Source organism: Polistes dominula, unplaced genomic scaffold (assembly GCF_049000335.1).
Source record: "Polistes dominula isolate Pdom_NZ unplaced genomic scaffold, Pdom_raw_medaka contig_20, whole genome shotgun sequence".
Taxonomy (NCBI): Eukaryota; Metazoa; Arthropoda; class Insecta; order Hymenoptera; family Vespidae; genus Polistes; species Polistes dominula.
The window spans coordinates 7685718-7712784 of NW_028301147.1; the positions used below are offsets into that span (position 1 = coordinate 7685718).

At 31.8% G+C, this 27067-nt stretch overlaps 1 protein-coding gene across 6 annotated transcripts; it reads right to left on the bottom strand.

The window, feature by feature from the left end:
* Nucleotides 1–520: 520 nt before the first annotated feature.
* LOC107074191 (neural cell adhesion molecule 2) lies at nt 521–27023 on the bottom strand. 6 transcript variants are annotated; one of them, XM_015335403.2, is made up of 10 exons: nt 25587–27023; nt 25412–25511; nt 10560–10904; nt 9260–9574; nt 8929–9080; nt 8682–8826; nt 7292–7585; nt 6517–6906; nt 4711–5022; nt 521–1747 (listed from the first exon to the last, which is right to left on the bottom strand). In XM_015335403.2, the coding sequence occupies exons 2-10, from the start codon at nt 25494–25496 to the stop codon at nt 1122–1124; spliced, it is 2664 nt and encodes an 887-aa protein (XP_015190889.2). In that variant the 5' UTR covers nt 25497–25511; nt 25587–27023; the 3' UTR covers nt 521–1121. The 6 variants fall into 6 exon arrangements, with proteins under 6 accessions (XP_015190889.2, XP_015190890.2, XP_089033602.1 ...); XM_015335404.2 differs by having other exon boundaries at nt 521–1513; nt 1616–1747; nt 25412–27023; XM_089177476.1 differs by lacking the exon at nt 10560–10904.
* Nucleotides 27024–27067: the final 44 nt, after the last annotated feature.

Genomic DNA, 27067 nt, shown 5'->3' on the forward strand with positions numbered 1-27067 from the left:
TTACCTTAACCTAAAAGTAATCATTTTTGCTAATAAATTCTATGCCGAATTTTAATCTTTTCTTTTTATTAATATCACTAATGTATGACTTCTTTCTTGTTTTTAGGACGGTGATGCCATACTATTTTTTCTTTTGCATTTTTCCCGAAACTACTTTATTTCAAGCTAGTGTGCAAGATATTTCAAGATTTACTTGATCGATTTTAAAATAAAAATATTTTTTAAACAGCAATCATTTCTACAACAAAATTTTTGTAAATTTAGAAAAACAAAATCCACTATCTGCAAGGATTTTTTTTATTCTTTATTATTTCAAATTATTTTTGAAACAACTATGTGTTTGTGTAAAATAAAAATTATTTTATATATCTAACAGCTACTTCAAAAAGAACATTTATATTTATACCTGTTTTTCAGAATACTAAGGTGCTGTAATCCGTTAAAAGAAGTATTTATATCAATCATAAATTATCATTTGACTAGAAACACCGGGATAATAAATAAAATTACCTTAGAAAAATTATTACACAACGAGATTTATTATCCATATATACAAACGTTTACATAAACTCACGAGGAGTTGATCAATGAAAACCAAAGACAAATGTGACACGAGTTAAACTTTAAGTATCCCATGTACCCTTTTTTAACCCTCTGTATTGACGCGATAATCGCTAAATGTGTCAAAAAAACGGAAAGTAAAGGGATTATAATATCAGGAATCTTAAACGACGAGAAATTTATTGTCTATTTACAAACGCCGTACTTTCTTCATGAAATGACCATTAGCTTTCATTTAACAATTATCCTAAGCTCTAAAAAGAAGGAAGAGAAAGGAGGGAAGGAAGGAAGAAAGGACGGAAGGAAGGAAGGAGGAAAGAAGAAACAGGACATCGGGAAAGACACGATTAAACGGATAGGACAGGACAGTGAATCTTAGCGATATTTATTGTCTCTATGTACAAACGTCGTTTAAACGACGTATGGTACGAGAATTGAAATAGTCAAAATGGTTCTACCATCATACAAGCATGCGCACGTAGACTGATTCATTCGTTCATTCGTTCATTCTTTCAATTTCTCTCTCTCTCTCTCTTTTTTCTCTATTTTAAGTCAATCATCTATATACAGCTTTCCTGAACACGAAGGCTCCTCGTATAAATATCATGAGTACGATGAACCGGTAACGTGCTAGGTCGAGCTGGACTAAGACTCCTTTCGGATCCACCTCCTCTTTCAACGTAACCATTCGGGTAAATCCAGGAATCCTTCGCGTGTATAACCGACGATGATGGTGAAGAAAAATCAAGTTCCTCGAGGCATCCAAAGTCTTTCGTTCTATTCGCTCTACTTGGCGCATAGTTTGGCTCGAAAATGTCGGGTCGTTGCTCTAAGAGCTTGTTCGGTATCAAGTCTGGATCGTCGTCAGTTAAATCCATTGGCACGCCACTACTACGTTCCTTAAACTCATCTCTTATGTCCTTATTAAACGTATTCATCGTTGTAGCAGTAGCTGCACCGGACATATTATTAGTAGTAGTAGTAGTAGTAGTAGTTGCTAACATTCGATTATCTTTACTGTCATATTGTACCACCTCTGTCAATGTTTTTATACCTTGCATCGGATGATTACGACGATGTAACGTCAAAGTTATTCCGACAATAAGGATGCAAACTGCAGTTATACCACCAGCAAAGCAAGCCACCAGTAGACTATAATCTGTTGTTTCTTCAGACGTTCCACGACCTTCGAAGAATCAAATCAATAATAAATTAAATTACATAGATATACTATTGAATATAAACGATTTCGTTATTAATATTGAGGGATTTATTAATATTTGTAAGAATTTAAGGAATGTTTATTTAAAATTGATTAAAGAAAGTTCGTTTTCGAATACTATATATTCATTTATTTTTTTCTACTCTCTCTCTCTCTCTCTCTCTCTCTCTCTCTCTCTCTCTCTCTCTTTGTTATGTCGTTTCTTATTCTTATTCTTCGTAATAAAAAGGATTTTCTTAAATTTACTCTAAAGTAAGAGAAATCGAAAAATCAAACTGGTGACTAATTTGTATCCACGGCAAGTCGGCGAGAAAAAAAACTGCAACGTAATCGAAGTAAAGTCTACCAGCTTAAAAATTGGCTCGTCTTCGAAAGAATCATTCTTCTTATCGAAAGGAAAGAAAAGAAAGGAAAGGGTGGAAAAGAAAAGAGAGAGTTCTCTCTTTCGTCCGAACGCTCGCCGATCTCGGACAGACGTGTCCGGTAAGCGGAATTCCCGTTTTCTCTCTGTTATTGGATCACGAAGAAAACGCAGGTAGATTCCGGAAGCGAAGATTAAGAGGAAACGGAGAACCGGTTCGCGGAGAACGATGACCTCTTTGGAATTCAGAAAACGCCGTGGCTTGTTAGCCTCTTCTAAAAGATCTCTACGTGTTTACTTACATCTTCATATATGTACCTACCTATGAAAAAAAAAAAATATATATATATATGTTAGCTTATACATACTCTGTGTCGTCCTTCGAGAGGATTCTTTTCGAAAATACGAAAAAAAATCAAAATAACTTCTTCGAATATTAAATATATTTATTTAAGATAGTTTTGTTTGCCGTTCGTACAAATTGTTCTATAAAAATTTCTCTCTAAAAAATCTCTTCGTATAATAAAAATTAAATAATCCTTCCCTGCTAACAAATGTAACAAGTAATCTAGATTTATTATACAAAAAAGAAATAAATTCCTCAATTTTTGCTAATGTAATCATTTAAAATCGTTTTATTTGACTTTTCCAAAAAAATTGTCTCTTCTGTTTGTTCATATAAAAAATTAGATAATAAATACATATTCTAAAGATATCAAACAATATCATCATTTGATATCATTTTACTTCGTATGGCTTAGGTAAACGTATTACTCTATCGACTAGTCTTATAATTTGCTGATAAAAAAAACAAATAACAAAATAAATAAACCACAAATTGCACGGTGTGTAATAAGCAACAATTCAATCGACAAACCGCAAAACGACGAACAGGAAGAGGCAAGAACGTAAACGCTAATGCTTTCGAAAGAAGAACTCGTCACACACACGCACGCCGTATACTATACCTTTTCATAGAACGGAATCGTACCGCGTAACCGGTATGAATTACGCATGAGGATGGAAATTAAAGACGATAAATGCGGCTGAGAATGAGAGGAGAGCTACTCGGCTCGTTTATGCGATTTTAATTCAGCTCGTACGATGGATGCTGCCGAAGGAGGAGGGAGGCTGGACATGGAAAGAGAAAAAAAAAGAAGAAGAAGAAATGCTTTTTTCCTCTCTTTTTTCCCCGTTTGTTCCCCCCTATTACTATATAGTTCGCTATGAGAAATAGAAAGAAGAATAGAAAAAGTAACGAAAGTAAACAAGAACGTTGGAAGGCATGCAATAATATTCTCGATCCTGTTGCTGAGAAAATTCTCGAGCTACATGAACAACTTCGTGGTATTCTTTTCATTTTTCTTGTTTTTTCCTTTTTTCATATTTTTTTTTTTTGCTTCCTCTTTTTTCTTTCCTACCAGCTATAATAATATGCTTATTATTTCGTATTTTAAAACCGATTCGTTAACGTTCGCCGTTTACGATTAAATATTTTTTTTCTCGATTAGGTGTTCGAATGGAAATTATTATTTTTTCTTTTTATATTTTTACTGATACCTCGCATTTATCGAAACTCAAGTAACTTGATTGTCGGGCATGATCGTAGTTAAGATATCAAAAATAACATTTATGCAATCTAATTGTGAATTTATGTTAATATTGGAATATAGTACTTGAAAATAGATAACACTTCATGCTTCGTCGATAACGTTGCGAGCCGTCGACTTTTCACGACTCTGGCAATAAATAACTGTTCATACATATATGTAATAAGGGCCAACCTCTCAACAGGGGTTCAGAAAAATTATACAAGTTATTTGCAATCTCAATTATCTAGAAAGAACACTGCTGTGTCCATCTTTCTACGCGAAATATAAGAGAAAATATTATATCAGAGAAGAAGTGATTAATAACGATCTTAAAACATGAAATATATAAAAAAGATTGATCATATTATGTTGATTTCTTATGGAAAATTATTGTAGCTTGATTCTGAGGTTTTATAACCGATTTGTTTTAAATATTCAATATCTCCATTCATTTTATGTCTTTCCAAGCCATTAGAAAGAATAAATTATTTGAAGGGTCCAATCTTTCCATCCAAAATAAAAGAAATTAAATACTATAAGAGAAAATCAGTGATTAACGACGACATGACATATATATATAATAATATAAATTGATAATAATTTTTCATAAGAAGTTATAGAAATGCGATCAATATTATATATATAACATTAATCGCATTTCTATAACTTCTTATGAAAAATATATATATGTTATGTCGTCGTATATATAATATATATAAAATATTGATCGCATTTCTATAACTTCTTATGAAAAATTATTATCAATTTATCATATCGATTGATCGGAAATGAAAATTTGTTAATTACAGTTTGTTTTTTAGGCATAATACCTTACGATTCTTGTATATTTTCAATTGTCATTCGTTTTATGTTTTTCTAATCTATCAGGAAGGATAAATTATTGAAAAGGGGTAAGAGAAGGTTTGAAATAATTGATGAAAAAGGGGGGTTAAAAGTTTAATTTTCTTTCTCACCTGTAGTATACATTGCGACTCCTTTGAGCGTGACTGGTTCAAGGACGACAGGATCGCTTCTACCCTTAGCATTAACTGCGTAAAGGTGTAACCTATAATTGCATCCTGGTTCCAAGCCTGATACCTCAAAAACCGGGCCAGTTGATCTATCCGTGTGATTCAGGTAAATGGTATTTACAAGATAAACATTATCCTCACTGTAAACCTCTAACTCGTAATTAGTCAACGGTAGACCACCGTCGAATCCCTCGGAGCATCTGACGATCAACCAATCTGCGTCCCTCGAGTCGGTAGCTTTAAAATCTTCGTGTCCTGTTTTACATAGACGCGTGCTTATCTACACGAACGATTCTCATGAGACAACGAAAACTCTTGCAATTTAATCACGGCAAAAACTAAATAGACTAATTTACGTTAACGAACTCAACTTTAAAGCAATGAGATGATAATTATAACTTTGATTATTCTGGATTAGTCGGTATCTAAATATTTATAACAAAATGGACTTCGCCATATATCATCCATATTCGTGATTATTTCATACTTTTTACCAAATGACGAAATACGAAACACATCTCTTCTCTTAAAAAAAAAATCTCTCTTGCTTTTTTCGTCCATCCCCTTTTTTTTACGATGTAAAATTTTAAAATTTCGATAAAATGTCCAAATGGAACGTTGAAGAAATCCAGCCCGACGATATCGTCGTCGTCGTTTCTTTTTTTGTTCTTCTTGGATACTTTTTAAACTCTCGAAAAGACATGTTTCTATCATTCACCGTCGTTCAATGGAAAGGTGTAAATCGACGTTAACGACTTTTATCTCTTTTCCCATTTCTTTTCTTTTCTTTCTTTTTCTTTTCTTTTTCTCTCTTGTCCCTTTGTAAAATCTCAAAGATATAATACTATCGAAAATAAAAGAAAAGAAAAAAAAGAATTTATCCCTATAGTTTCTGGATGCGCATTCGTCAAAACTATTAAAAAGTATTTATCCTTCGGGAATAAAGAAACAAGGAAGGGGAAGATCGCGAGGTGGTCGAAGTTACGAAACCGGTAGCACCTGACCTACATTGCAAAATGCTGTGCCGTCAAAATCCGAACACTTGTTTCTCAGCACTTAGCTGCTCCCCTTCCCAAGCAAAAGCGGCAACTCTTTCATCCGACAACGGCAGCATACACAACGCTGCCTGCTGACTTTACGGAAAAAAACGCCAGTGACGTGCGACCGTTTCTTTCGACGTGACGTAGCACCGAGAGAAATACAGAATAGTACATAGAAAAGAGAAAGAGAAAGAAAAAAGACATTTCTCGGTCGACTGTTTGCGTTTTTCACCGGCGAAACTACCCTATCGTCTTTAATAAACGCCCTAAGAGACAAATTCCAAGAGAATTCACTCGCGCGATACCCCCGTTCCCCTTTTTTTGTTCTCCCCTTTTTTTCTCTTTTTTTTCTTTTTTATACTAAACACTTTTAGAAGCATTACCTACTTTTCGAATAAACTCAGAAAAATTAGTACGAATTTTTGTTCGAGATTAAAAGAACAGTTAGTTAAGTACCCCATTTCATTTACAATTTACTTGTCCAATTCGTATTCATAAATGGTATCGTAGGTGAATAGAAAATTATAGAAAAGATAAGATAATTAACTTATTAACCATGAATGTTTAAATTATATCTACTGATAAATAGGAAAAGAAAGTAAAATCGAGTATTCCTAACCACTAGCATGTGTAAAAAAGAATATCGAGTTATGTAAAATTGGCTCGGTAGCCAAAGCGATAGAAAGATAGGATAGTACAGTTCGCTTACCCATTCGATAAGAGAAGGGTCCGGTCGATTGTACAGCTGTACAATTCTGCAATGGGTATGGCTTCCCAGCTACAATGATCTGAAAAAGACAGGGCGTTTTCTGCAGTCCTATACGATTTCGCGCCCAGCAAGCTATCGTCCCATAGTCCATGTCGTTAGACGGCGTGTAATTCATTCTGGAACCATGCCAATGGTTCGTGACGAGGCTCAACGGTTTGACCTGCGTAAATCGATTCGGCGGCATATTCATCAGCTCGCCAGAATTGTTGAACGTCCAGTGAAAAGTCGTAGGAGGTGGTTTCGATTGTACACCGCAAACCAGAAATATCGTCTCATGCTTCAACGCTCCTACTACTTGCGTTGATGAACCTTCTTTGCAAATCGGGGCATCTGAAATATGAAATAATCGTTCCCTGTTTTTTTTTTTTCATTTTAATTAAATTATTAATAGTAATGTCTGGAAAAAGGGTCTATGTTACATACTTCATACTTCACAAGAGAATCAGAAAAAGATTCGACGAGTGAAATCGTTGCTGATGCAACATATGCCCTTCTTCTATAAAACACAAATTTCATATCAAGTAAATCCATAATGTATCATGGTAGAACACAACACGTATGACGTTTCTCCAACAGCAAAACAAATTTCGATAAGAATGTATTATAATAATATAAGGGTGTTTCTTCTAAATATTCATTTAAATGTATATTTATCCTCCAACTCTAACGTAATAATCTCAAAATTAATTTTTCCATTATTCATAATTTGACTTACACATTATTTCTAAAGTAACCGGTCTGCTGGTAGATTTTCCTTCAAGATTAGTAGCCATACACGAGTACTCGCCAGCTGAACTTCTAGTAACACTCTGCAAAACCAAAGAATTACCACCGGGAAGTATGATCCCTGCTACCGCGTTCTGATGTAATTCCTTGCCGTCCTTAAACCAGGCCAACTTGTAAGCTTTTGGATTGGCCCGGACATCGCATTCGAAGTAGACGTCGTCACCCTCGTTTATATCGTTCGCCCGCAAACTCGAGCCCAATTTGATCGTGACAACCGGAGCGTCTGTAAGCCGCAAACACGATAAATCGATCGCACTAGTATACTCCAAGTATCCCACAAATATTTTCTCGTCACGTGAAACAATATCTTATGCGTCATTCGATTTACTTCTGTACACGTTTAAATCATTTTTTACTAGTGAAAACGTTTACTTTTTCATAAATTTTTTTTTTCGTTCAATTAAAAAACTTCAACGACTAATAACAAATTAAAATGTTAATCTACTTATAAACAGACTCGAATCAAAGTGACGTACAAAATAATATCGAAAATTTAATATTAATGATAATAATAATAATATAAATTAATAGCTACATTAGGGTGGGTCAGAAAATCAATTATTTTTTTTTTAAAGTGCCACGGAGAAATGAGTTGCTAGACACCTTAAACAAATTCTCACCAAATATGAACTCTTAATTGTAATAGGAAGATCTTCCGCATCGCATTTTTCTATTTTTTTCTCAGTCCAATAGAATAAAATTCATACCTCATCATTAATTGATTGTACAGAAAAATGTTCTGGAAGCATTTTGTAGGAAATTTAATGCTGTACAAAAAAGGTATCTTATATTTTTTCCGTAAACCTCACCATTTGAATGATATTGAAGATTTAAGTTTGATTATTTTAAGACAAATTTCATTTTTGTTTGTGAATTTTATAACTCGACAATAAATGACTATTATAAAATGCGCAATACAAATTTTTGTAGGAAATTAACTGTTCTATAAAAATGGTGTCTTATGTTTTGGCGATTAAATTAAGCGTTTAAAAGATATTCAGAGACACAAATCAGTACACATGAAAGTTTGATGATGAGGTATAAATTTTATTTTATTGGACTGAGAAAAAAATAAAAATCTGCGATGCGGAGGATCTTCCTATTAAAATTAAGAGCTCATATTTGGTGAGAATTTTTTTAAGATGTCTAGCAACCCATTTTTCCGTGGCACTTGTAAAAAAAAAAATAATTGATTTTTTTGACCCACCCTAAGCTACATAGTAATATTTCTTACGGTAAACGATTTTAAGAATAATTCATTTAATGATTAATATATTTCCAAGATGCTGCACGTTCAAAGTTCCCTAAAAATCACTTACAATGAACGAGCAATCGCCATCTATCTTCCAAGGCACTGTCAGGTACAACCGGATTTTCGGCACGACAAGTCAAATACTTTCCATCGTCCTCGATGGTAGGGACATAACTCAAAACACTTCTTGTTATGTTCGGACTATCTGCAAACTATGAAGAACTCAGTATCTAAGCTCGTATAAAATTAAACGAAATTGTCCATATAAACATTTGATATTTTGTTTTACGAACTTTAATAGCAATTCCACTCACATTTCTAGCCATATGTTTCACTTGATGAGTACCTTTCCACCAAGTCATGATGGCTTCGGGTCTCGAACCAGAACTAGCACATTCTATTTCGTACGTTCTTAATGCGGATATGTGATTTAATTTATTCGTTATATTCACGAATAACGGTTTAACTAAAATTAAAATATTAAAAAAAAAATATATATATATATATATATATCGGATTATTTTTCAAAACGATATTACTTATGTTAGCTTGCAATAATAATATGTATATCGTACATGTCAGCCATTATAATATAGCAAGTTAGAAAATACTCTTAATTACACAATGAAGTATTGGAAAACTCACGATTAATGTCGAGAATAATTTCGGACGTTAACGGAGACATGAGTTGAGTATTGCTAGCCCTGCAAATCAGTCTAGCTCTTAGAAAATCTCTTGTAACTCGAGACACATCCAAACGATTTATGGTAACATCACCATGCTCTAACGTGTACGTATCGTCGAACAATTTTCCTTCAAAATACCAACAGACTCTTGGCGGTGGTGAACCTCCGATCACTTCGCACAACAACGACATCTCGTTACCCTCGTTGAAGGGTTGCAATATCTTGGCCATAACTTTATTCGAACCCGTGTAGATCACTGGTTTCGAGGGTGGCACTGCCGTTCGATAAAAATTCACAATTAATCCTTTAATCAGGTTCGTCAAACTATTTCGTATCTTATATTATCATGAACCTAGTAATAATTATAGTAATAACGAATTACTGGGTCACTTTAGTAATGCTTTGGAATTTATAGGTATATAATAAAAATAAATCAACGAAATTCGAAAGTTTCGAATAAGGAAGGGGAGGGGGGGGGGTAAAACGAGGAAAAATCTCAACTATACAAAAGAAGTAAAAATTTTTTAAAAATGATTTCAATCATAATCAATTTGGTCAGGTAAAATATTTTAATAAAATTAAAAAAGTAAAGTTAGTCATCTATGTTTGACTGATCCAATAGAGAAAAATAAAAATGCGGTTAGCCGCAGATGAGGTCAACACCTGTTGAACAATTACTGTGTTAAATTAATTAATTCGAAATCGCGTTGGCCTTAGCCAACCGAAAGCTAGTCAAACTCGTTACACGATGACCCATCTTCGTTCTCTTTTATACTTCATTAGTGAGATCCATCCGACTTAGCAACTTTCCTTTTTCCAGTTAAAGAAGCTACTACTGCTACTACTTCTACTTCTTTCTTTTTCTTCTTCTTCTACTTCTACTTCTTTCTTTTTCTTCTTCTTCTTCTACTTCTACTTCTACTTCTACTCTTCTTCTTCTTCTTCTTCTTCTTCTTCTTCTTCTTCTTCTTCTTCTTCTTCTTCTTCTTCTTCTTCTTCTTCTTCTTCTTCTTCTTCTTCTTCTTCTTCTTCTTCTTCTTCTTATTCTTGTTCTTGTTCTTCTTCTTCTAAACTTTCCTACGCTTTTAGGAAATATTGGAAATTTCGCGAGCTTTTCGAATTCTTGGTTAATGAGTTCGTAATTATCTTAAAGAATGACAAAACATTTGACCTACATTGTTCAAAAAAGAATAATGAAAGAAAAATGGAAGGGAAGCGAAGGGAAGAGAAATGATACGGACAGGATAGATTAAGCTCACCTATAACGGTTAGGTTGATCTTCTGATTCTTCGTTGGACTATCTTTAAAGTCCACTCTACATATATATACTCCAGCATCGTCCGAATGCAATGGATCGATCTCTAATTCAGCTGGCTTCACATTCGTCCTCATAGTCGCTCTTTCCCCAAATACATATGGATCGGACCAAAGCTTTGCTTGACCTACGGCTCTACCGCGGGCATCCACACTGTATATTGGCTCGCCTTCCTTCCCGTCTTTGTACCAAAAGACCATGATAACCATCTCGTCTTTCGTCGGTGGCTCGATATCGCAAGGTATTTGCGCTTTGAAACCAGACACAGCCGTTATGTCTAATACGGGAACTGCAAAATCGAATGCCTTGTGACTTTTCTACTTTCTTCTTTAAGTCGTTATTCTCCAATAATTTACACACACACACATTTATTAGATTTATTTATATAGAAATTACGCTATCTATTTACTTCATTTTTAACTATTACGTAATTGTACCTTTTTCCTCTCTCTCTTTCTACTAATTTCAAATAAATTTTAATTGTAACATTTGAAGCAATCAATTTTAATCTAAACATCTAATCACTATTATTTAATGAACATTTAAAATATTTCCTCGTTAGAAAAAACATAAAATAATAATCTTACAGTTTTTGTAATTTGTGTTTATTTTTCTTTTTTCATTTTGTTTTTCAAAAAAGAATATACATCGATCGGTGAAATAAATGACAAAGACATTAACGATTTCTCTTAGAGTATTTAATTGGACTATCTCTCTTTCGAGTTGGTGGTACGATTAAATTCGCTAAGAGAGTAAAGAATCACGAGGTAAAGACTGCTGCTAGAGTAATAGTGTTTTAAAAACAAGTCACGTAGCCGAGTTACTTCGTTAGATTCAGACCAAAGCGAAGACACACGGAACCAATATCTATCTCTCTTTGGTCGTCCGCGCAACGTTCGCAAAGACGCAGTAGATTTTCTTGCCACAACCGCAAATTTCGAGTTTTAGTCGATTTCCTCTGACGCGAGTCGTACGACTTAACTGCAAATTGTTAGAAGTCCAATGAACTTCTCTGTATTCAAGGTATAAACTGCCTTTGTATGTCGAGGTTACAATAGAAACGTGTTCTATTAATGGACAAAAGAATACAACAAAATTGGAAAAACAAAAATAAATTTAACGCAATGTCCCTTCGGGGAACATATACGTACAAAAGAATATAATCAAAATTTGTCTACTTCTTTATTAATATGATAAATTTGTAACTGTCCTTTGATAAACAATTAAATTAAGATTTTACCAGAATACGTAAACTTGTTGAAAAAAAAAGGAAAATGAAAATATGTCGATCGAAAAGACAAGTACAAATATTTAGCTGATTAATAGACTACGTTTAGAACTTTCCTAATCAATTAAATAACCCTATACCAATATCTACAGGTATGGTAATATAATATATATATATACATTAACATTCCATCTCAGAATGGATCGAACTTTTTATCTGCACAACATACGAAGGTTATTTCCTCTCGCTAAAGATGGCTATCATCTGTTGGTATTTTACGAGCAACGTAACAACATTTACTGAACTATACTCTATAGCAATATTAATAATACCGATATAATTCATGTTACTGAGAAAAAACACGCATTTCACGACAGTCGTTAACTATTCGACTACGAGCTTGTGACTTCAATTTCCCTTCTCCTATCTACCACCCATTTTTAATCGTTCTTATGTCTTTCCTCGTCATTTCTTGTTTTTATTATCTAATTTTAACAATAATTTCACTCATTTTTATATCAAATAAAAGAAACTTATGCGTTTTTTTATTAACATTTTTTTCACAGTATCACATAATTTCTTCGTTTATTTTTCTTCATATTTTCATATTTTTATATTCTAAATCAATTTAAACTAGCAAATATAATAATAACGGATTTGTTAACACTGTCTGTAATTCAGATCTATGATCACTTTGTACTTGCTTACACATACACAGAGACACGAATGCATACACACAGACATTATCTTCTCTCGTGTTTCTATATGCGTATAATCATCGTTCATGTCGTCAGATATAATCGCTTGTTAGCGTTCCAAGTATACTATATATTAGGCGAATCCATAATCCGAATTCACGAATGAAACTCGTTGCAACTAGTTGTACGTATATATAAATATTAAAATATTTAATACATAAACGCGTGGATAAGCATCCATTTTATCGTCAATTTCATTCCCTTTAGACGATCGAAAATATTATAACAACGAACTAACGTGCTTGCGAACTCATTTGCAAATAACAAATATAACGAGTAACGAATATGCGAGTAAAACTCCAAAACAAATCAATTAATAAACTATTATCAAAATAAATGATGAAAATAAAAAGTAATAGAACGATATACGTAAAAAAGTAATAATTATTATAGTTACATCGTATTGTATATTTCAAACTTTGATTGAAATAAAAAATAAAAAAAAAACAAGAGAACAAATAATCATTTTCATTAATAAATTAATGAAACATATAACAAAAGAACGTTTGAGTATTTTTATCGATCGTTAACATTAAAAGAAAAAGAAGAAGTTATAAACAAAATGGATGGAAATGGAAAGAAAAAAAATATTAAACAAGAAAAAGAAACACGAAGATCCTTATAATAAATGTGAAGAATTAAAGAACCTCTTACATCGAAGCTCACACGATCTATATTATATTAATTCTATGTTGAATCATCGTAAGAAGAACGTTAACGAGAGTCGAACGAATTTCTGCCAATTATCATCCATCCATAAATTATCACCGTTGACATGCAAGGAGTATAGTCATTAGTGATCAAACATTACAAGCAAGAAAATTCGTTCTACGAATAGTTGTTGAACGATTAAACGTGCAGGAAAAAAAAATCTATAAGAGTACCATCAACTTTATCTTACGAATACTTGAACAGAAAAGACAAGTTATTTCCGTGAATAACATTGTTATCGTGATAGTTTAGACAGGACTATCAATTTTCCACCTATACATAAAAGCATATTATAATGAAACATTAATTGCTTTTAAAGTCAATAAATACTTACTTGTTTGGTACACTTTTGTCGCAATATTTTTTTCTTCAAATTTCTTATCGATTTTAACGAAAAAATTGCTATTATATTATTTATAATAAATTGAAAAGAAAATAAGAGAAAAATAATCTGTTGATCTTAGAAACTAATTTATGTTACATCATTTACCGAACTCCTCGGTCTAATAATCCCATCAGCTTTCCACAAATCTAACGTTTACTTATGCCTTCATTTACGTTGATCACTCTCTAGTAGCAATCAACTTGTGTTGAAGGTTCGCAAGTCATATAGAGTTGCTATCCAAACTTATGAGAAACGAACGAACGAGCTTTTTTATTTTTTTTCCTAAACTTAAATGTTTTTTATCTAAACCAGAAGCTCAAGAGATTAATGTTTCGGTAAATCTTTTTTGACTTATTTTATAAGATATCAAGAATTCTTGTTTAAAAATTTCCCCTTTTCGTTGTTTATTCTTTTTTTTTACTTTTGTATTTCTCCTTTCCTTCTCTCTTATTTCTTTTTATCATTATTATTATTATTTTTTTTTCTACCCAACGCTTGCAGGGAAATTTTTCTATAACATCTTTTAAGTATAATTTCTTTTAATATTTTTATTTATTTATTAATATTCTATGAAGTAATTTTAATCTACGTTTATAAATTTTTCTTTAAATTAAATCCCATTTAGTCTTCTCGTTAAGAAAGTTTGAAAAGAAAAAAAAGAAAAGAAAAGAAAACGTAATATTATAAATAAGAAAAATAAATCTGGAAAAACTCTTTGATAAATGTTAGTTTATATAAATAACGCGGTCACGTTGCAATACCAAATTTTCTGTTTAATGTTTTTCATGCGTTGTACCTTGAGTTTCTTTCAGTGCGTCTTACAATTGAATTTTATAGTACATCAAGCAAAGGGTTATGCGTCTTTTCTCTTGTTAGAGAAGTTTCTCACAACTACTGTTTATATAAATTACACGACAATGTTTCCCTTTTGCATCTTTCTAAGTAATTCGCGTTTTCATTATAATAGAAATTCTACGTGTTTCGTACAAAAGTATAAAACGTTTAAAAAATAATCAAAGCGAAAATAACATAAATATTTATATAATTAAAAAATATATTTCAAAATACATTTTTCTTTTCTATATTATTTCCATTAAAAACTTCCGTGTTGTTCTACAAAAATATAATATATACATATATCACTTTTACGGATAAACAAGAAAAAATGTATATTTCTTTAACAAAAATATGAATAAAATAGTTAAATCGATTTAATATTTAACTAAAAGAAAAAAATATTATGTTAAAAAAAAATATATATATATATAGAAATTTTTTATATTAGCATTGATAAAGTTTCGAATATATATAAAATTACGACAAGAAACGATAAAACGTCCTGGATGATCCTACCAAACGACGAAGTATATATACATACGTATTCTCCCATGTAAACGTCCGAATATTATCTTTGGACGTATCTAGTATCGTGAAGTGCTGCTTCAACTAGTATCTAGTATCGTGAAGTGCTCCAGCGACGATATAGTGTATACATTGGAAACAAACCGAAGCACCGACAGTTAGATAAATAGATGGGTAGATAGAACGTAGAACCGAATACTAGAAGCTTAGATCGAGACATTAGAAGCGACGTTCCTAGAAACACGCAGCCATATACATAATATCGAAAGTACATATGCGTAAGCACTCATTTACGTATATACATACAGACTAAATAATTTCCTCTCTCCTAATTTCATAATTAATCTCAAATCGATATCTCCGATAATCCATTAATATGCACGACTTATCATTCTCTAATTCTCTTAAAAGAACATCGAGTATTTAAAATAATATCAAATGCATTTGGAAAATTATTATTCGATCGAACTAATAATTTAAAAGTACCTACACGTATCTTTATCATGAATTAAAAAGAAAATCTTTTATTATGTTTTTTTCATATTGAATTCGAGAATAAAGGTTATTCGTATTTTAATGCATAAGTGAGAAACAAATTTTTCCTTATTTTTTTAAATTTTATATGAAATTTATCGAACCAAATCTCTCTCTGTGCCATTTCTCATTCGACGACCTTTTGCAATTTGTTCCGATCAAATTTTTCCACGATTTCATCAACTTTTCCATTAATTAGACAACCAAAGCGAGACACATCTGTGACAGGAAAATTTCTTGATTGATAACGTTGAAACAGCTTTGTGTCACCCGTCCTGTCACTGCATCATGTCCATAAATATCACACATTTTTTTAACCAGCATGAGTCGCAGCATTCTTCCCTTTTTGAAAATCAAATTTCAAAATGTATAAAATTTTTTCTTCATGTTTTACAGACAAAATTTTTGATTGAATAAACAAATATCACAACAGGTTTTTCCTTTTTTCTTTTTGATTACTGTATGACACATACATAAGCTTTCAAATACGCGTAAATATCGCTAGATTCGATTAATATTAAAAAAAAATCTTTAGCAAATATTCAATGCTATATTATTAAGTTATAAAGAAAGAATTGATTTTCTGAAATTCATGTTAATTGAACATTTTTTGATCATTTATAAGCTTGTAAAATATCGGATACCTTTTTTTTATTAACACTATATAAATACAATATTTTAATATGAATTTTTTAATAGTTTATTTCATTACATATCTCGTTCTTTTACAATATCGAAATGGTTTAGATTTATATCAATTTAAATTCGTTTACAATGTTAATTCTAGAAAGCACGATCCGTGTAGAAAATCACGTAGGTCGTTCAATATATGTATTAACCTTAATGGAAGAGACTAGGAAGAGAGTGATTTGTTGATCCATCGAACTGGGAATTACACGAAGCAACGTTCTACTTCTTTTTCTTCTTCTTATATCTCTACTATATTTAGTACTGTCAATAAAAGAAAAAAAAACACTTCTTATCTGTAAAATCGATTATCGAATCAATACGAAGTCAAAATATTGACTATTACTTCAGCACTAATTTGCATTTATTTGCTTAATATAATATCCTCTATGCTTACTATTCCAAATGTAAACGATGTTTGCATATACTCGCTGGAATATACTTCAAGAGGAAACAAAGTGTTACTCATATTACTTGCATACGTAAATTATATAAGATGATACATGGACTTATGACAAAAAAGATTCCTTCGAAAATTGAAATCAATAAAGATAGAATTATTTTCGACAAATTTCTATATTCAAAACATTTCTACAAGTATTTGTATATTATTTACATATTATTATATTTATAATATATAAATACAAAATTGAATTGATAACTTAACTACGTTTTCATTCCAATTGAAAACGAAGAAAAAAATTTAATAAGGACACGTTCGCCTAATCATTATCGATAATACTCATCCTTCATTCTACAATTTACATGACTTCCTATAATCAATAAAATAATATCGTTCGTTCGAAAAGATATTTCACTGGAAAGTGTGAATAGAAACGTAAATCATTCTCTTCAAATCGGCTGTTAATTCCAACAAAGAAAAGACCATCCCGTTTCTCGAGACAATGGAACGCGTTTCCAAAAGACAAACTTAAATGATTGAACGTAAAAATAGAAAAATCGATTCCAAAAGAAAAGAAAAGAAAAATCCAAAGATTCGTCAATCGACATTAGTAATAGAAGTAGTAGTAGAAGAAGAATTAGATGAACCATAAAAGAGAAATAAATCACGATACAAATAATTTTTTAATAAACAAATAAAGTCAAAAACTTCGTGAAATATTATTCACGGAAATAATTGTTTGAAGTTATCTTACTGTTAAATGATATTCTCAATACAAATAATCGCTTTGATAAACGCGACATAAGTATTGCCAACACGACAAAAACTATAAAATGGCGCCTAAGATCGTAAAGCTTTTCAATTTGATGAAACTGTACGATTAAAGAATTAAAAAAATAAAACAACAAACGTATAAAGGTTGTAAAGGTTAAATACTTGCAATTACACGATTAATTAACTGAATAAATTCAACTTTTTCAAAGTTAAAATGAAATAAAAGAAAGTCTGACTATCTCTTACTCCAACTAATTCACTCATTCTCTCTTAACCTTTTCTTCTCTTGACTTTATCCGTTTCTTTCGATTCTCGATACAATGTCTTTCTTTTTTCTTTTCTCAACAATTCACAGTATGAGACAATCGCGAATCTGCGAACAATCGTAAAGATCAATCAGTTTACTACTGATCTGTGGCCTTTTTTTATCCCTTTCTCTCTCTCTCTCTCTCTCTCTCTCTCTCTCTCTCTTTCTATTTTTTTATTTTCTCCCTTTTTTAACATTCCCATCACTATATATATACATTACTTCAATTTTACTTATATATATATCTTTCAACATTCCGTTCAAATCAAATATTTCCATTTGAAAGAAGCAAAGAAAGATCCCTCCGTTAAAAGAAGGTAAAATGTCTTTTCTAAGAGAGCTGTTGTAAAGCTAGGGTCACGACCGATGCCCTCCACCAGAAATCTTCTTCTTCCAATCGAACGTCGAAAGCAGGATCACACACCTCAACTATATACGATTTCGAACTGGATCCTACTCAGGGATTGAGGGATAACGATAATATAAGATATCCTGAACGATATACAAGAACCCATGAGAAGAATAGGGCTCGTTGAAAGGGCCAATTCTGTGTCGCTTCCAAAAGAGATTATGATAATTAACGAATGGTAATTTCTCTTTGATAAGAACGGAAGAAACGATTTTTCCATTCGTTGGCTGTTTTACACTAATTTTCTTTGATCGAAATATAAATTCTTCATTGATACTGATAACAGTACTGATATTACGAAAATATTTAAATTATAAAATATATAAATTAAATAAAATTATAAAGGTATAAATAAAAAAAATGATATTATTATAAATGAAATCATTTATTAAGTATGTAAATTAATAAATACAATAATATGTGCAATACAATAAATACTAGCTTTGTCTTTAAAAAGAACCGAATTAATTTCTACATCTAATAATTACGAACAATTTCACTTGAAACGTTAAGAAAAAAATTGCCGTAAAATAATAAATAATATTATAATATAACAACATCAAATTTATTTGCAAAACTTAATTACTTAATTAATTGAAGCTTTATTTGCAATTTAAAAATATACCTCGACCTTATTTTTGTACATTTTTCACGTTAAATACAAATTTTTTTATAAATACGCATACATACTCGCATACGTAAACGATCAAAGTATTATTAACTAACGTTTAAGTTTCCTGGCTTGCAAATAAATCGAAATAAAAACAACCATGCTCGGGAAATAATTTATGTAACAATTGACGTGCAAATAAAATGGATAGTAAAAGCGGTTCGAGTCAAAATTCAACGCTAATTAGTCCAAGAAAAAAAAACTAATAATCTCTCCGTTCGACACAATAAATCCTTTACTTTACATGCAAATCTCTCTTTATTCTCTTCGATGATCACATAAATTATGACGTTAAAATGAGTACTTTACTAAGATATTATACATCGGGTCACAGCTGATTTTTTGCACTTGCTAATATATATAATAGAAATAATCTAAAATAAAATAACAAAACGATATTATTAATTGTCAACTAATTCTATTCAACGTCATAACATTTCGTACAAACATTTCTATTAATAATTGATCATTTTATAAATATTCTATAATGCTTTTCTTTTCTTTTCCCATATTACAACAAATATGAGCAACTTCAAAAATTTGTCAAATATATAAAACTCGTAGAATCTCTTTTCTCATAAATAAAAGAATTCGACTATCATAAGAAAAACGTCCAATTAATTAAAAATCCAACACAAACGAAAGATTAGAAATAAGTCGGAAAGATAAGAAGAAAATTCGATTCTTATGAAAATCTTAGAAAGATATAATTGATTAAAAAGGAAAAAAATAAATGATCTAAAGTAAAAAAAAGAGTTGTAGGAAGAGGTGAAGGAGGAGGAGAATGAGGAAGAAAAAAGGGCCTAGCTGATGACTGCCGAACCGTTAATACGCAGCCACGGCTTTCGAAGTGGTCCATTAGTCACAGTTCGTCGGAGTTCCCAGCTAAATTTTCGTCCACTATGCTTTTCGCGAAACGGTCTCTAGCGAAAAGTTTGACCAGCCACGAGTAGCTGTACTGATCTTTCTACAGAAAGAGAGAGAGAGAGAGTGAGTCATTCGTTAGTCCCAACACGGACTTTGAAATACCGTGCTCTCCTACCTGTTTTCTCTCTTACCACATATCGCCTGACTGCTTCCAACTTATTTTTGCTAGTAAAAGAGAGAATAAGTCATTGCTCACATGCAGTAGTAACGAAAAAAATAATCCTTGGATGTTCTCAATTCTTTGTTTATTTTATTCATTTCCATTGGTTCAGTATATTCTCTAACTTTTGTAAAACTACCTGCTAAGTTTTCTTTTTTGCGAGTTACGAAAAATGAAACTTTTTACGAGTTTCTTTTGACATAATGTCGAGAGAAAAAGGGAATATGAAATTTGTTGAAACATTTATTGAAGCAAAACATTATCACATTTTATATATCGTATGTAGAAAATCGTTTATTTATATTATTATATAAAACTTAAAATAAGCAGTAATTGTCAATGATTATACTTTGGTTTCTAATTAACATATATACAATAAATAAAGAAATTTAGGTAATTTAAAATTTGTATAAAGGTACCCTTTGAAGCATAATATTATTTAGTACATTTTTTCTTTGTTTTGACATTAATTAAAAATAATTTATTCTTGATATAAGAATTAATATATGATATAATCATTAATTATTATAGTACGTCGTCGTTAATTATCATATTATCCAAAATATGCCAACAAATTTGACATATAACGAATGATACAAATGAAAATGATAAAGAATTTATCGTACAATAATCTTATAGACAATATATTATAATAAAAGCAGATGAAATACACCCGAATGTAGGAAACGTGCCGACAAGCTATCCGAAATCCAAAAGGAATAGTCGAAAGAGAAAGAGAATATTCCTCGTTCTCTGGTATTAGAATAGCAGATAGAAAGAATCTACGTGAAGCACGTGCGACGAGGGAAATCGGATCGAATAGTTTCCCATGCGAATCGAAAACTTTGGTCGTGCTCTGGCAGCTACTGCTAAAGAAGGATGACGCTCGCACGACTTTATTTTATAAATGGAAAATGTTACGACATTGCATCAAGAGTAGATACATCTACGTACGCGTGAAACAAAAGTGCGATGAGCTGAAAACGAGAAGACGGGCGAAAGACGATGTTATATGTTTACCAAATTTGAATTTTTTTTTCTTTTTTATCTTTTTCCTCCGTCAATTTTTAGGTATTCATATTTCTTCTTCTTTCCCATTCTCTCTCTCTCTCTCTCTCTCTCTCTCTTTCTTTTCTTTTTTTTTACTTTTTTCTTTTGTTTCATCTAATTGTAAATCTTTCTCGATTAAAAAGTAATTAATATCAACGAATCGTCTTAAATGTAATGGACAACGACACCAATTTCTTTCGCCATCGTTATGGAAGAAGAGGGTCCTACGTTTGAATGAAAAATGGCCGTTTTCTTTATGTCAATTCAATTCGTTTTACAAACGAGTTTTGAGAGTTGAGAGGGTGGACAATAACGTAACGTTTCTCACATACACAGAATGTAAAAAGCTCTGATATCATGAATATACAGGTAAACCACCGACATATATCGGAGAAAAAAAGAAAAATAGAACAAGAAAAAGAAAAAGAAAAAGAAAGAGAAAGAGAAAGAGAGACGACATCGTATGCCCGGAAGCTCGAGCTACGCGAAGTTTCCGGCTATCTCGAATCACCGATCGTTACCGCGTATCTCGCATTGGACGTTGAAACCCATTTTTTTGTTCTCCATCTCTCTCTTACTAGTAAAGCCCACGGCTATATAAACGAGAATGATATCCCAAGGGATCGTCTTTCCTTTTCTCTCTTATGAAACATCGTCTGCCCCTTCCATCTTGACTATCTTTTTCTCTTTCTTTCTCCCTCCTTACAAACTTGTATGCTCTCGCGATTACACTTTTATTTTTTTGTCGAGAGAGAGAGAGAGAGAGAGAGAGAGGGAGAAAGGGGACGATCATAGTGGTATAGCGCATTTTATACTTTATGAACTACGAAACGTCTCATCTAATCCCAACGCGAGATAAAATCGATCGTTCGTATAGAAAATATAACGATATTTCGAGTAAGAATTTCCTCAGGGAATCTTTCCTTATACGAAGGTTACGTGTTTGTAAACTATATCCAATTTTGTTTATAAACTTTAATTAACTAATTAACATTTGCAAATTAGTTTAATGAATTTATAATCTATGAAAATTCGATATTATTGTATAAATGAATAATAATAATATAGGGATTTTATATAAGATATATCTTATATTTTTATTTAGAAGAAAATAAGATATCTCGCGATAAAACTAAAAGTTAAAAATAAACCATTGCTTTTTCTTTTTCTTAATCTCTTTGAGAGATTAAACTCTAAAAAAACATTAATTCGAACATCATCGATATTAGTTCGAGCAAAAATCTATTTATATCGTCGACACCCCAATAAGAGAATTCGGCTACTCAACTCGACTCGACTTTAACGTCTTTCACGTTCGAGATTCGCGTGCCTATTAACGATAACTCTATTCATTTTTCTCCTCTCGGTTGAATTTAGGACTCCACGGCAACGACCGACCCATTGCGTGCGAAAAACTAGCTCGTAATTACGATTCCCGTATAACTGTCAAGAAGTTTCGCGTTCTTCTCACGATTCGCGCAAAATGATAATGCTTTTGAGATTAGCTAGATTTCTTATCCCAACTTTGCACCCTCTGAAAAGAAGTTCAGATAGAGAGAGAGAGAGAGGGAGGAAGTATGAAAAATAATAAATAATAATAATAATAATAATAATAATAATAATAATAATAATGGGAAACTTTAAAAGACTTGTATGATTTTTCTTTTATGAACCGTTATTGGTAATTATTCGACATATACGTCATATACCTATTGCGAATCCGTAGAGACACTGGTCGATTACCGGATCCGAGGTGGAGCCGTTATGTCAATTTGCATAATGCATCGATTAAATAAACGGGTTGTGGTCCTGTCCGATGTCGTCGAGTACGGGCTCGAGTCGTGACTGCCGTACACGCGAACACACCGCAAAACAATTATTGACAACCGAATTCTCCATGCCATTCGCGTTTTAGGTAGCGTCAAAATTAATAAGCGCCGTGTCTTCTTTTACTCTTGATGTTGATAACGCTTGTATAGAATTTGTGAACGTTCTGTATATTACGTTAGATCATTATTGATGAGCATAATTGATTCGATTGTTCACGGACACACGTACACATTTTAGTTATTTTCATATTTCAAATTCATAATAAATATAACTACTTTTTATATTAAATTCTTTCAAATATTTATTCATTTATTCATTTGATTCTTTCACTGATATTAATTTTCATTTGTTTTTATGATTTTAACGAATATTTATTTTTGGACTATTATAATATTATAATATACATAAATTATCTGCCGAAAATTATCTTCAATAAAAAGTACGAAGCATGATATGGAAGGATCTAATCGGTCACATAAATTACATTAAAAATTCATCTGTTTGAAAATGTTTTATTTAAAAACTTGCGAACGTTCAAGACTTAATGCAACGATGCACCATCTTGTTGAAATATGATGAATAATTACATATTCCCGTTGCTGAAAAACAAAGTGTTACAATATTTTCAAATAAGTATATGAGATCAATGTCGATTCACCGAAATCCTTCCATATAATACATAATTAAAAGACAAAAATCACAACTAATATCTAAAAAATTAACATAGAATAATGTAGTCTAGGTGTCAATATTTAAATACTAACTAGATATTGTGCTAATCACTAATAGTGCATACATATCAAATATTCGTAACATCGTTACTGTAGTAAAATTAATTATGTGGGAAATATATATATCCCCTAAATTCTTGTTTAATAATCCTACACGTGCCATCAGATATTTCATTAAATGATAAACTTGCATAGATAATGTTTGGATATCTTGTATATATAATAAATTACACATTACCCCTAAATATAATTAATAATGATTGACATTCAACAACACTGCTTTTCACATCGTTGACCGATTAAAATCATTAAATTAACCTGCCAAATTTTAGTGCAATCCAAAAGAAGGAATAACAGACAGAGAAAGAGAGACAAAGAGAAAAAGGATATTTCTGCTTTTCAGAGTTTGCTTCTCATATCAATATTACTCCTGTAAAATATTTCGAAAAATTTTTCAATAAATTTACAACCATATTCCATTCATAAAAATGAAAAAATACTTGCATTAACGAACATATAATTGCAACGAAAATCTAAACAAAAGAACACCAATCGACCCTACTAATTGTTATGTCAATTAAAAGCTAATATTATAATATTAACCTTCGAAGAAACGACAAAATTTGATCACGTAATACATCACACGAATCGTAAATAAACATCACAAAGAATGATAAATTGTACTAAAGAGCGTGGATTTGTTCATTCTTCGACACTAACCCATTCTTGAAAAAGCAAAGACAAAGCGTAACATGAAAAGCACGATTTTTACCTTTGCCAACGATAAATGAGCGAAGGTTCTGTTAATCCGAGCTTGTTCTATTTTACACATGTTTTTAGATAAACGCTTTCCCTCTCTCTTTCTCTCTCTCTCTCTCTCTCTCTCTATTTCTCTCTTTCGCTTTTTTTTCTCTTTTGAAAGTACCCACGCCCTTCCTCATTTTTCTTTTTTTCGTTCTTTTTCCTTTTTTTTTACTTCACATCGAGAAGCAACGAGCGACGCGTAAAAATGCTGCCAAGCGATGTATCATATTACGAAAAAAGTGCTCGAAAACATTAAACCGTAATAACGATCGATATTTCAAGATTAAATCGTTTATCGTTGGAATATTTATTGTGTCATAGTATCATTCACGCTATAAAGAAATCATCTCTTGTCGTATATAAATTTAAAAAACAAAAATGTAAGATATGTAAAACGTATGTAAATTAATTACAAGAATTGTACAATTAACTGAGTCAATTAACACGATTTATACGAACTCATACCAATCTCCTAGAAATTCGTTTGAATTGTTGTTTGAATTATTTTAAAACTAATTGTGTTGGAAAATCCACAAAATAGAATGTCAACGATGAAAAACGACAATACGTTTTAATCTGTCTGGATGTCATCCTTGGGAAAATATTGTTCACAGATTTTTCTCTTTTTCTCTCTCCCTTTTTCTATATCTATACAGTAAATCTATCGAATCGGATTACAAACTTTTCATTATTATTTTTTAACAATTTTGAAATACTTCGTTAACTTCAGAAACGTCTAATTTAATCCTTAATATTTAATTTAAAATAGGTAAAACTTAAAGCTTTAAAAATATTCTAACATTAAAGATTTCGTTGGTGAAACAATAAAGGGAATGAAAAAAGTTTCGATCTAAAGTAAAGATAATCGTAAGAAAGTTTGAAATCGTTCGCAGAAAGTCGTTAACATACTGAAAACTACTCAATGACAATATACTTGCATACGATGCTATATAGATATAGAAAATACGTACATACGTATAAGTTACGTATATACGTATAGACATATTATTCATTTTCCAAAGTAGAAACGAGGATAGAACGGTTATACGTAGTTTAAAGGACTTACTGGGTTCGTCGACGTCGCTGAGGACAACTTCCGCAACGGCAAACCGAGCGAAAACGCTCATCAGTAAAAGCATTCTCCTGAGCATTCTGCGTTGCTATAACTGAATAGACGAATTTATCTTTATCTCTATCAACCCGTCTGTCTGGCGTTCTCGTTCAAATATCAGCCTCTTTACCGTTCCAAGGAAGATATAACTTCTCCCGAAGTACCTGGCTAAGTCGAGTTTCAATGAGTCAGGTCTTCCGATAATCCGAAATTCAGATCCTTCCCTCTTCCTACTTCGTTATCACTTAAACTAACGCACACACGTATGACACATCATAATAATAGGACACGTACCAATACCAAAAGCTTTATTCGATTTGATGTAAAAGAGTTTCTCACGTAAGATAATTATTGTTGATTTCAAACTTTGGAATTTATCTTCTGATAAGATTTTCTTGATTCTTCATTCATGGAACGAGAGAATAGGAAAATAAAACTAATATATCTATCTGTCTTTCTTTCTTTCTTACAACAATGTCGTTGTCCTCCCTTTTCCTCTCTTCCTCGCTGGAACGATCGTTCATTTTCACCATAAGACGACAGCAACCCGTCTATTTATGCTTCGACGTATCGTCATTGCCGCGACGTTAATGGACTTACTCGATCGAACGATCCTATCCCTTATATAGTATATCCGTACACGCTCGAACGATCGACGACCCTTTATATATATCCGTAAACTTATCATATGCGCCAACGAGTTTCCGTCATCGTCTAACGATAATGACGTAATAGGCCGATTTACGAGCAACCTGTAAAAATCGGAAACCAATGGATGATACTCCTGCAACACCTCGACTGCCAACGAGACAACGTCATATCGATGCCCTTTCTATACTCGTATATCTTCGTATTATACACGAGTTTTATCGCGACATCGATTACATCCCACACACGTTCTCTCCTACAAGGATATCTTGCACTATTCAACGACTCTCCTCTTCCGACGTCTCTCTTCGATCCTTCTTCCGTTTCACTATTTTTCCTTTATTTTTTTTTCCACTTTTCTCAAAACGTTCTTATCTTTCAACCACTTTTGTTCGATCTCAATTATTTAATAGAAATCATTTCATTATCCAAAAAAAAAATTGTCAACATCCGTATATCGGCGATAATTAACTTCCACTATACGATAAAATCAACGATATTGTAATATCCTTTCATTCGATATATATTATAAGAATATTGTTCATTATGAAAGAAACGAAACAATTTTCGTAAAAACGTTTGGAAATAAGATCAATAGTTCCTTTTTTTTTATTTTCATTTGAATCGTCTTCTCTTTTTTTCTGTCCACTTATATTAGTATAGAATTGATATTATATCGTTCGGAAAACATTAAACACTTCTTACGAAATGTAAAATAAAAAATTGAACGTAATAATAACAATAAAATAATATTAACAATAATAATACTATTACTACTAATAATAACAATAGTAATAATAATTGAAAACAGAAGAAAAAAAAATAAAATTCGAATGAGAAAGAGATTCCGAATAGCGTTAAACCCCTGCACAAGATGGAAGGCGCGCTTACTGCTGCGTTGCGGCAGGCCTACTGACAGGGGCCACAAGCTTTCGGCTCGGCTCGGCACGAATCGTGCGACTC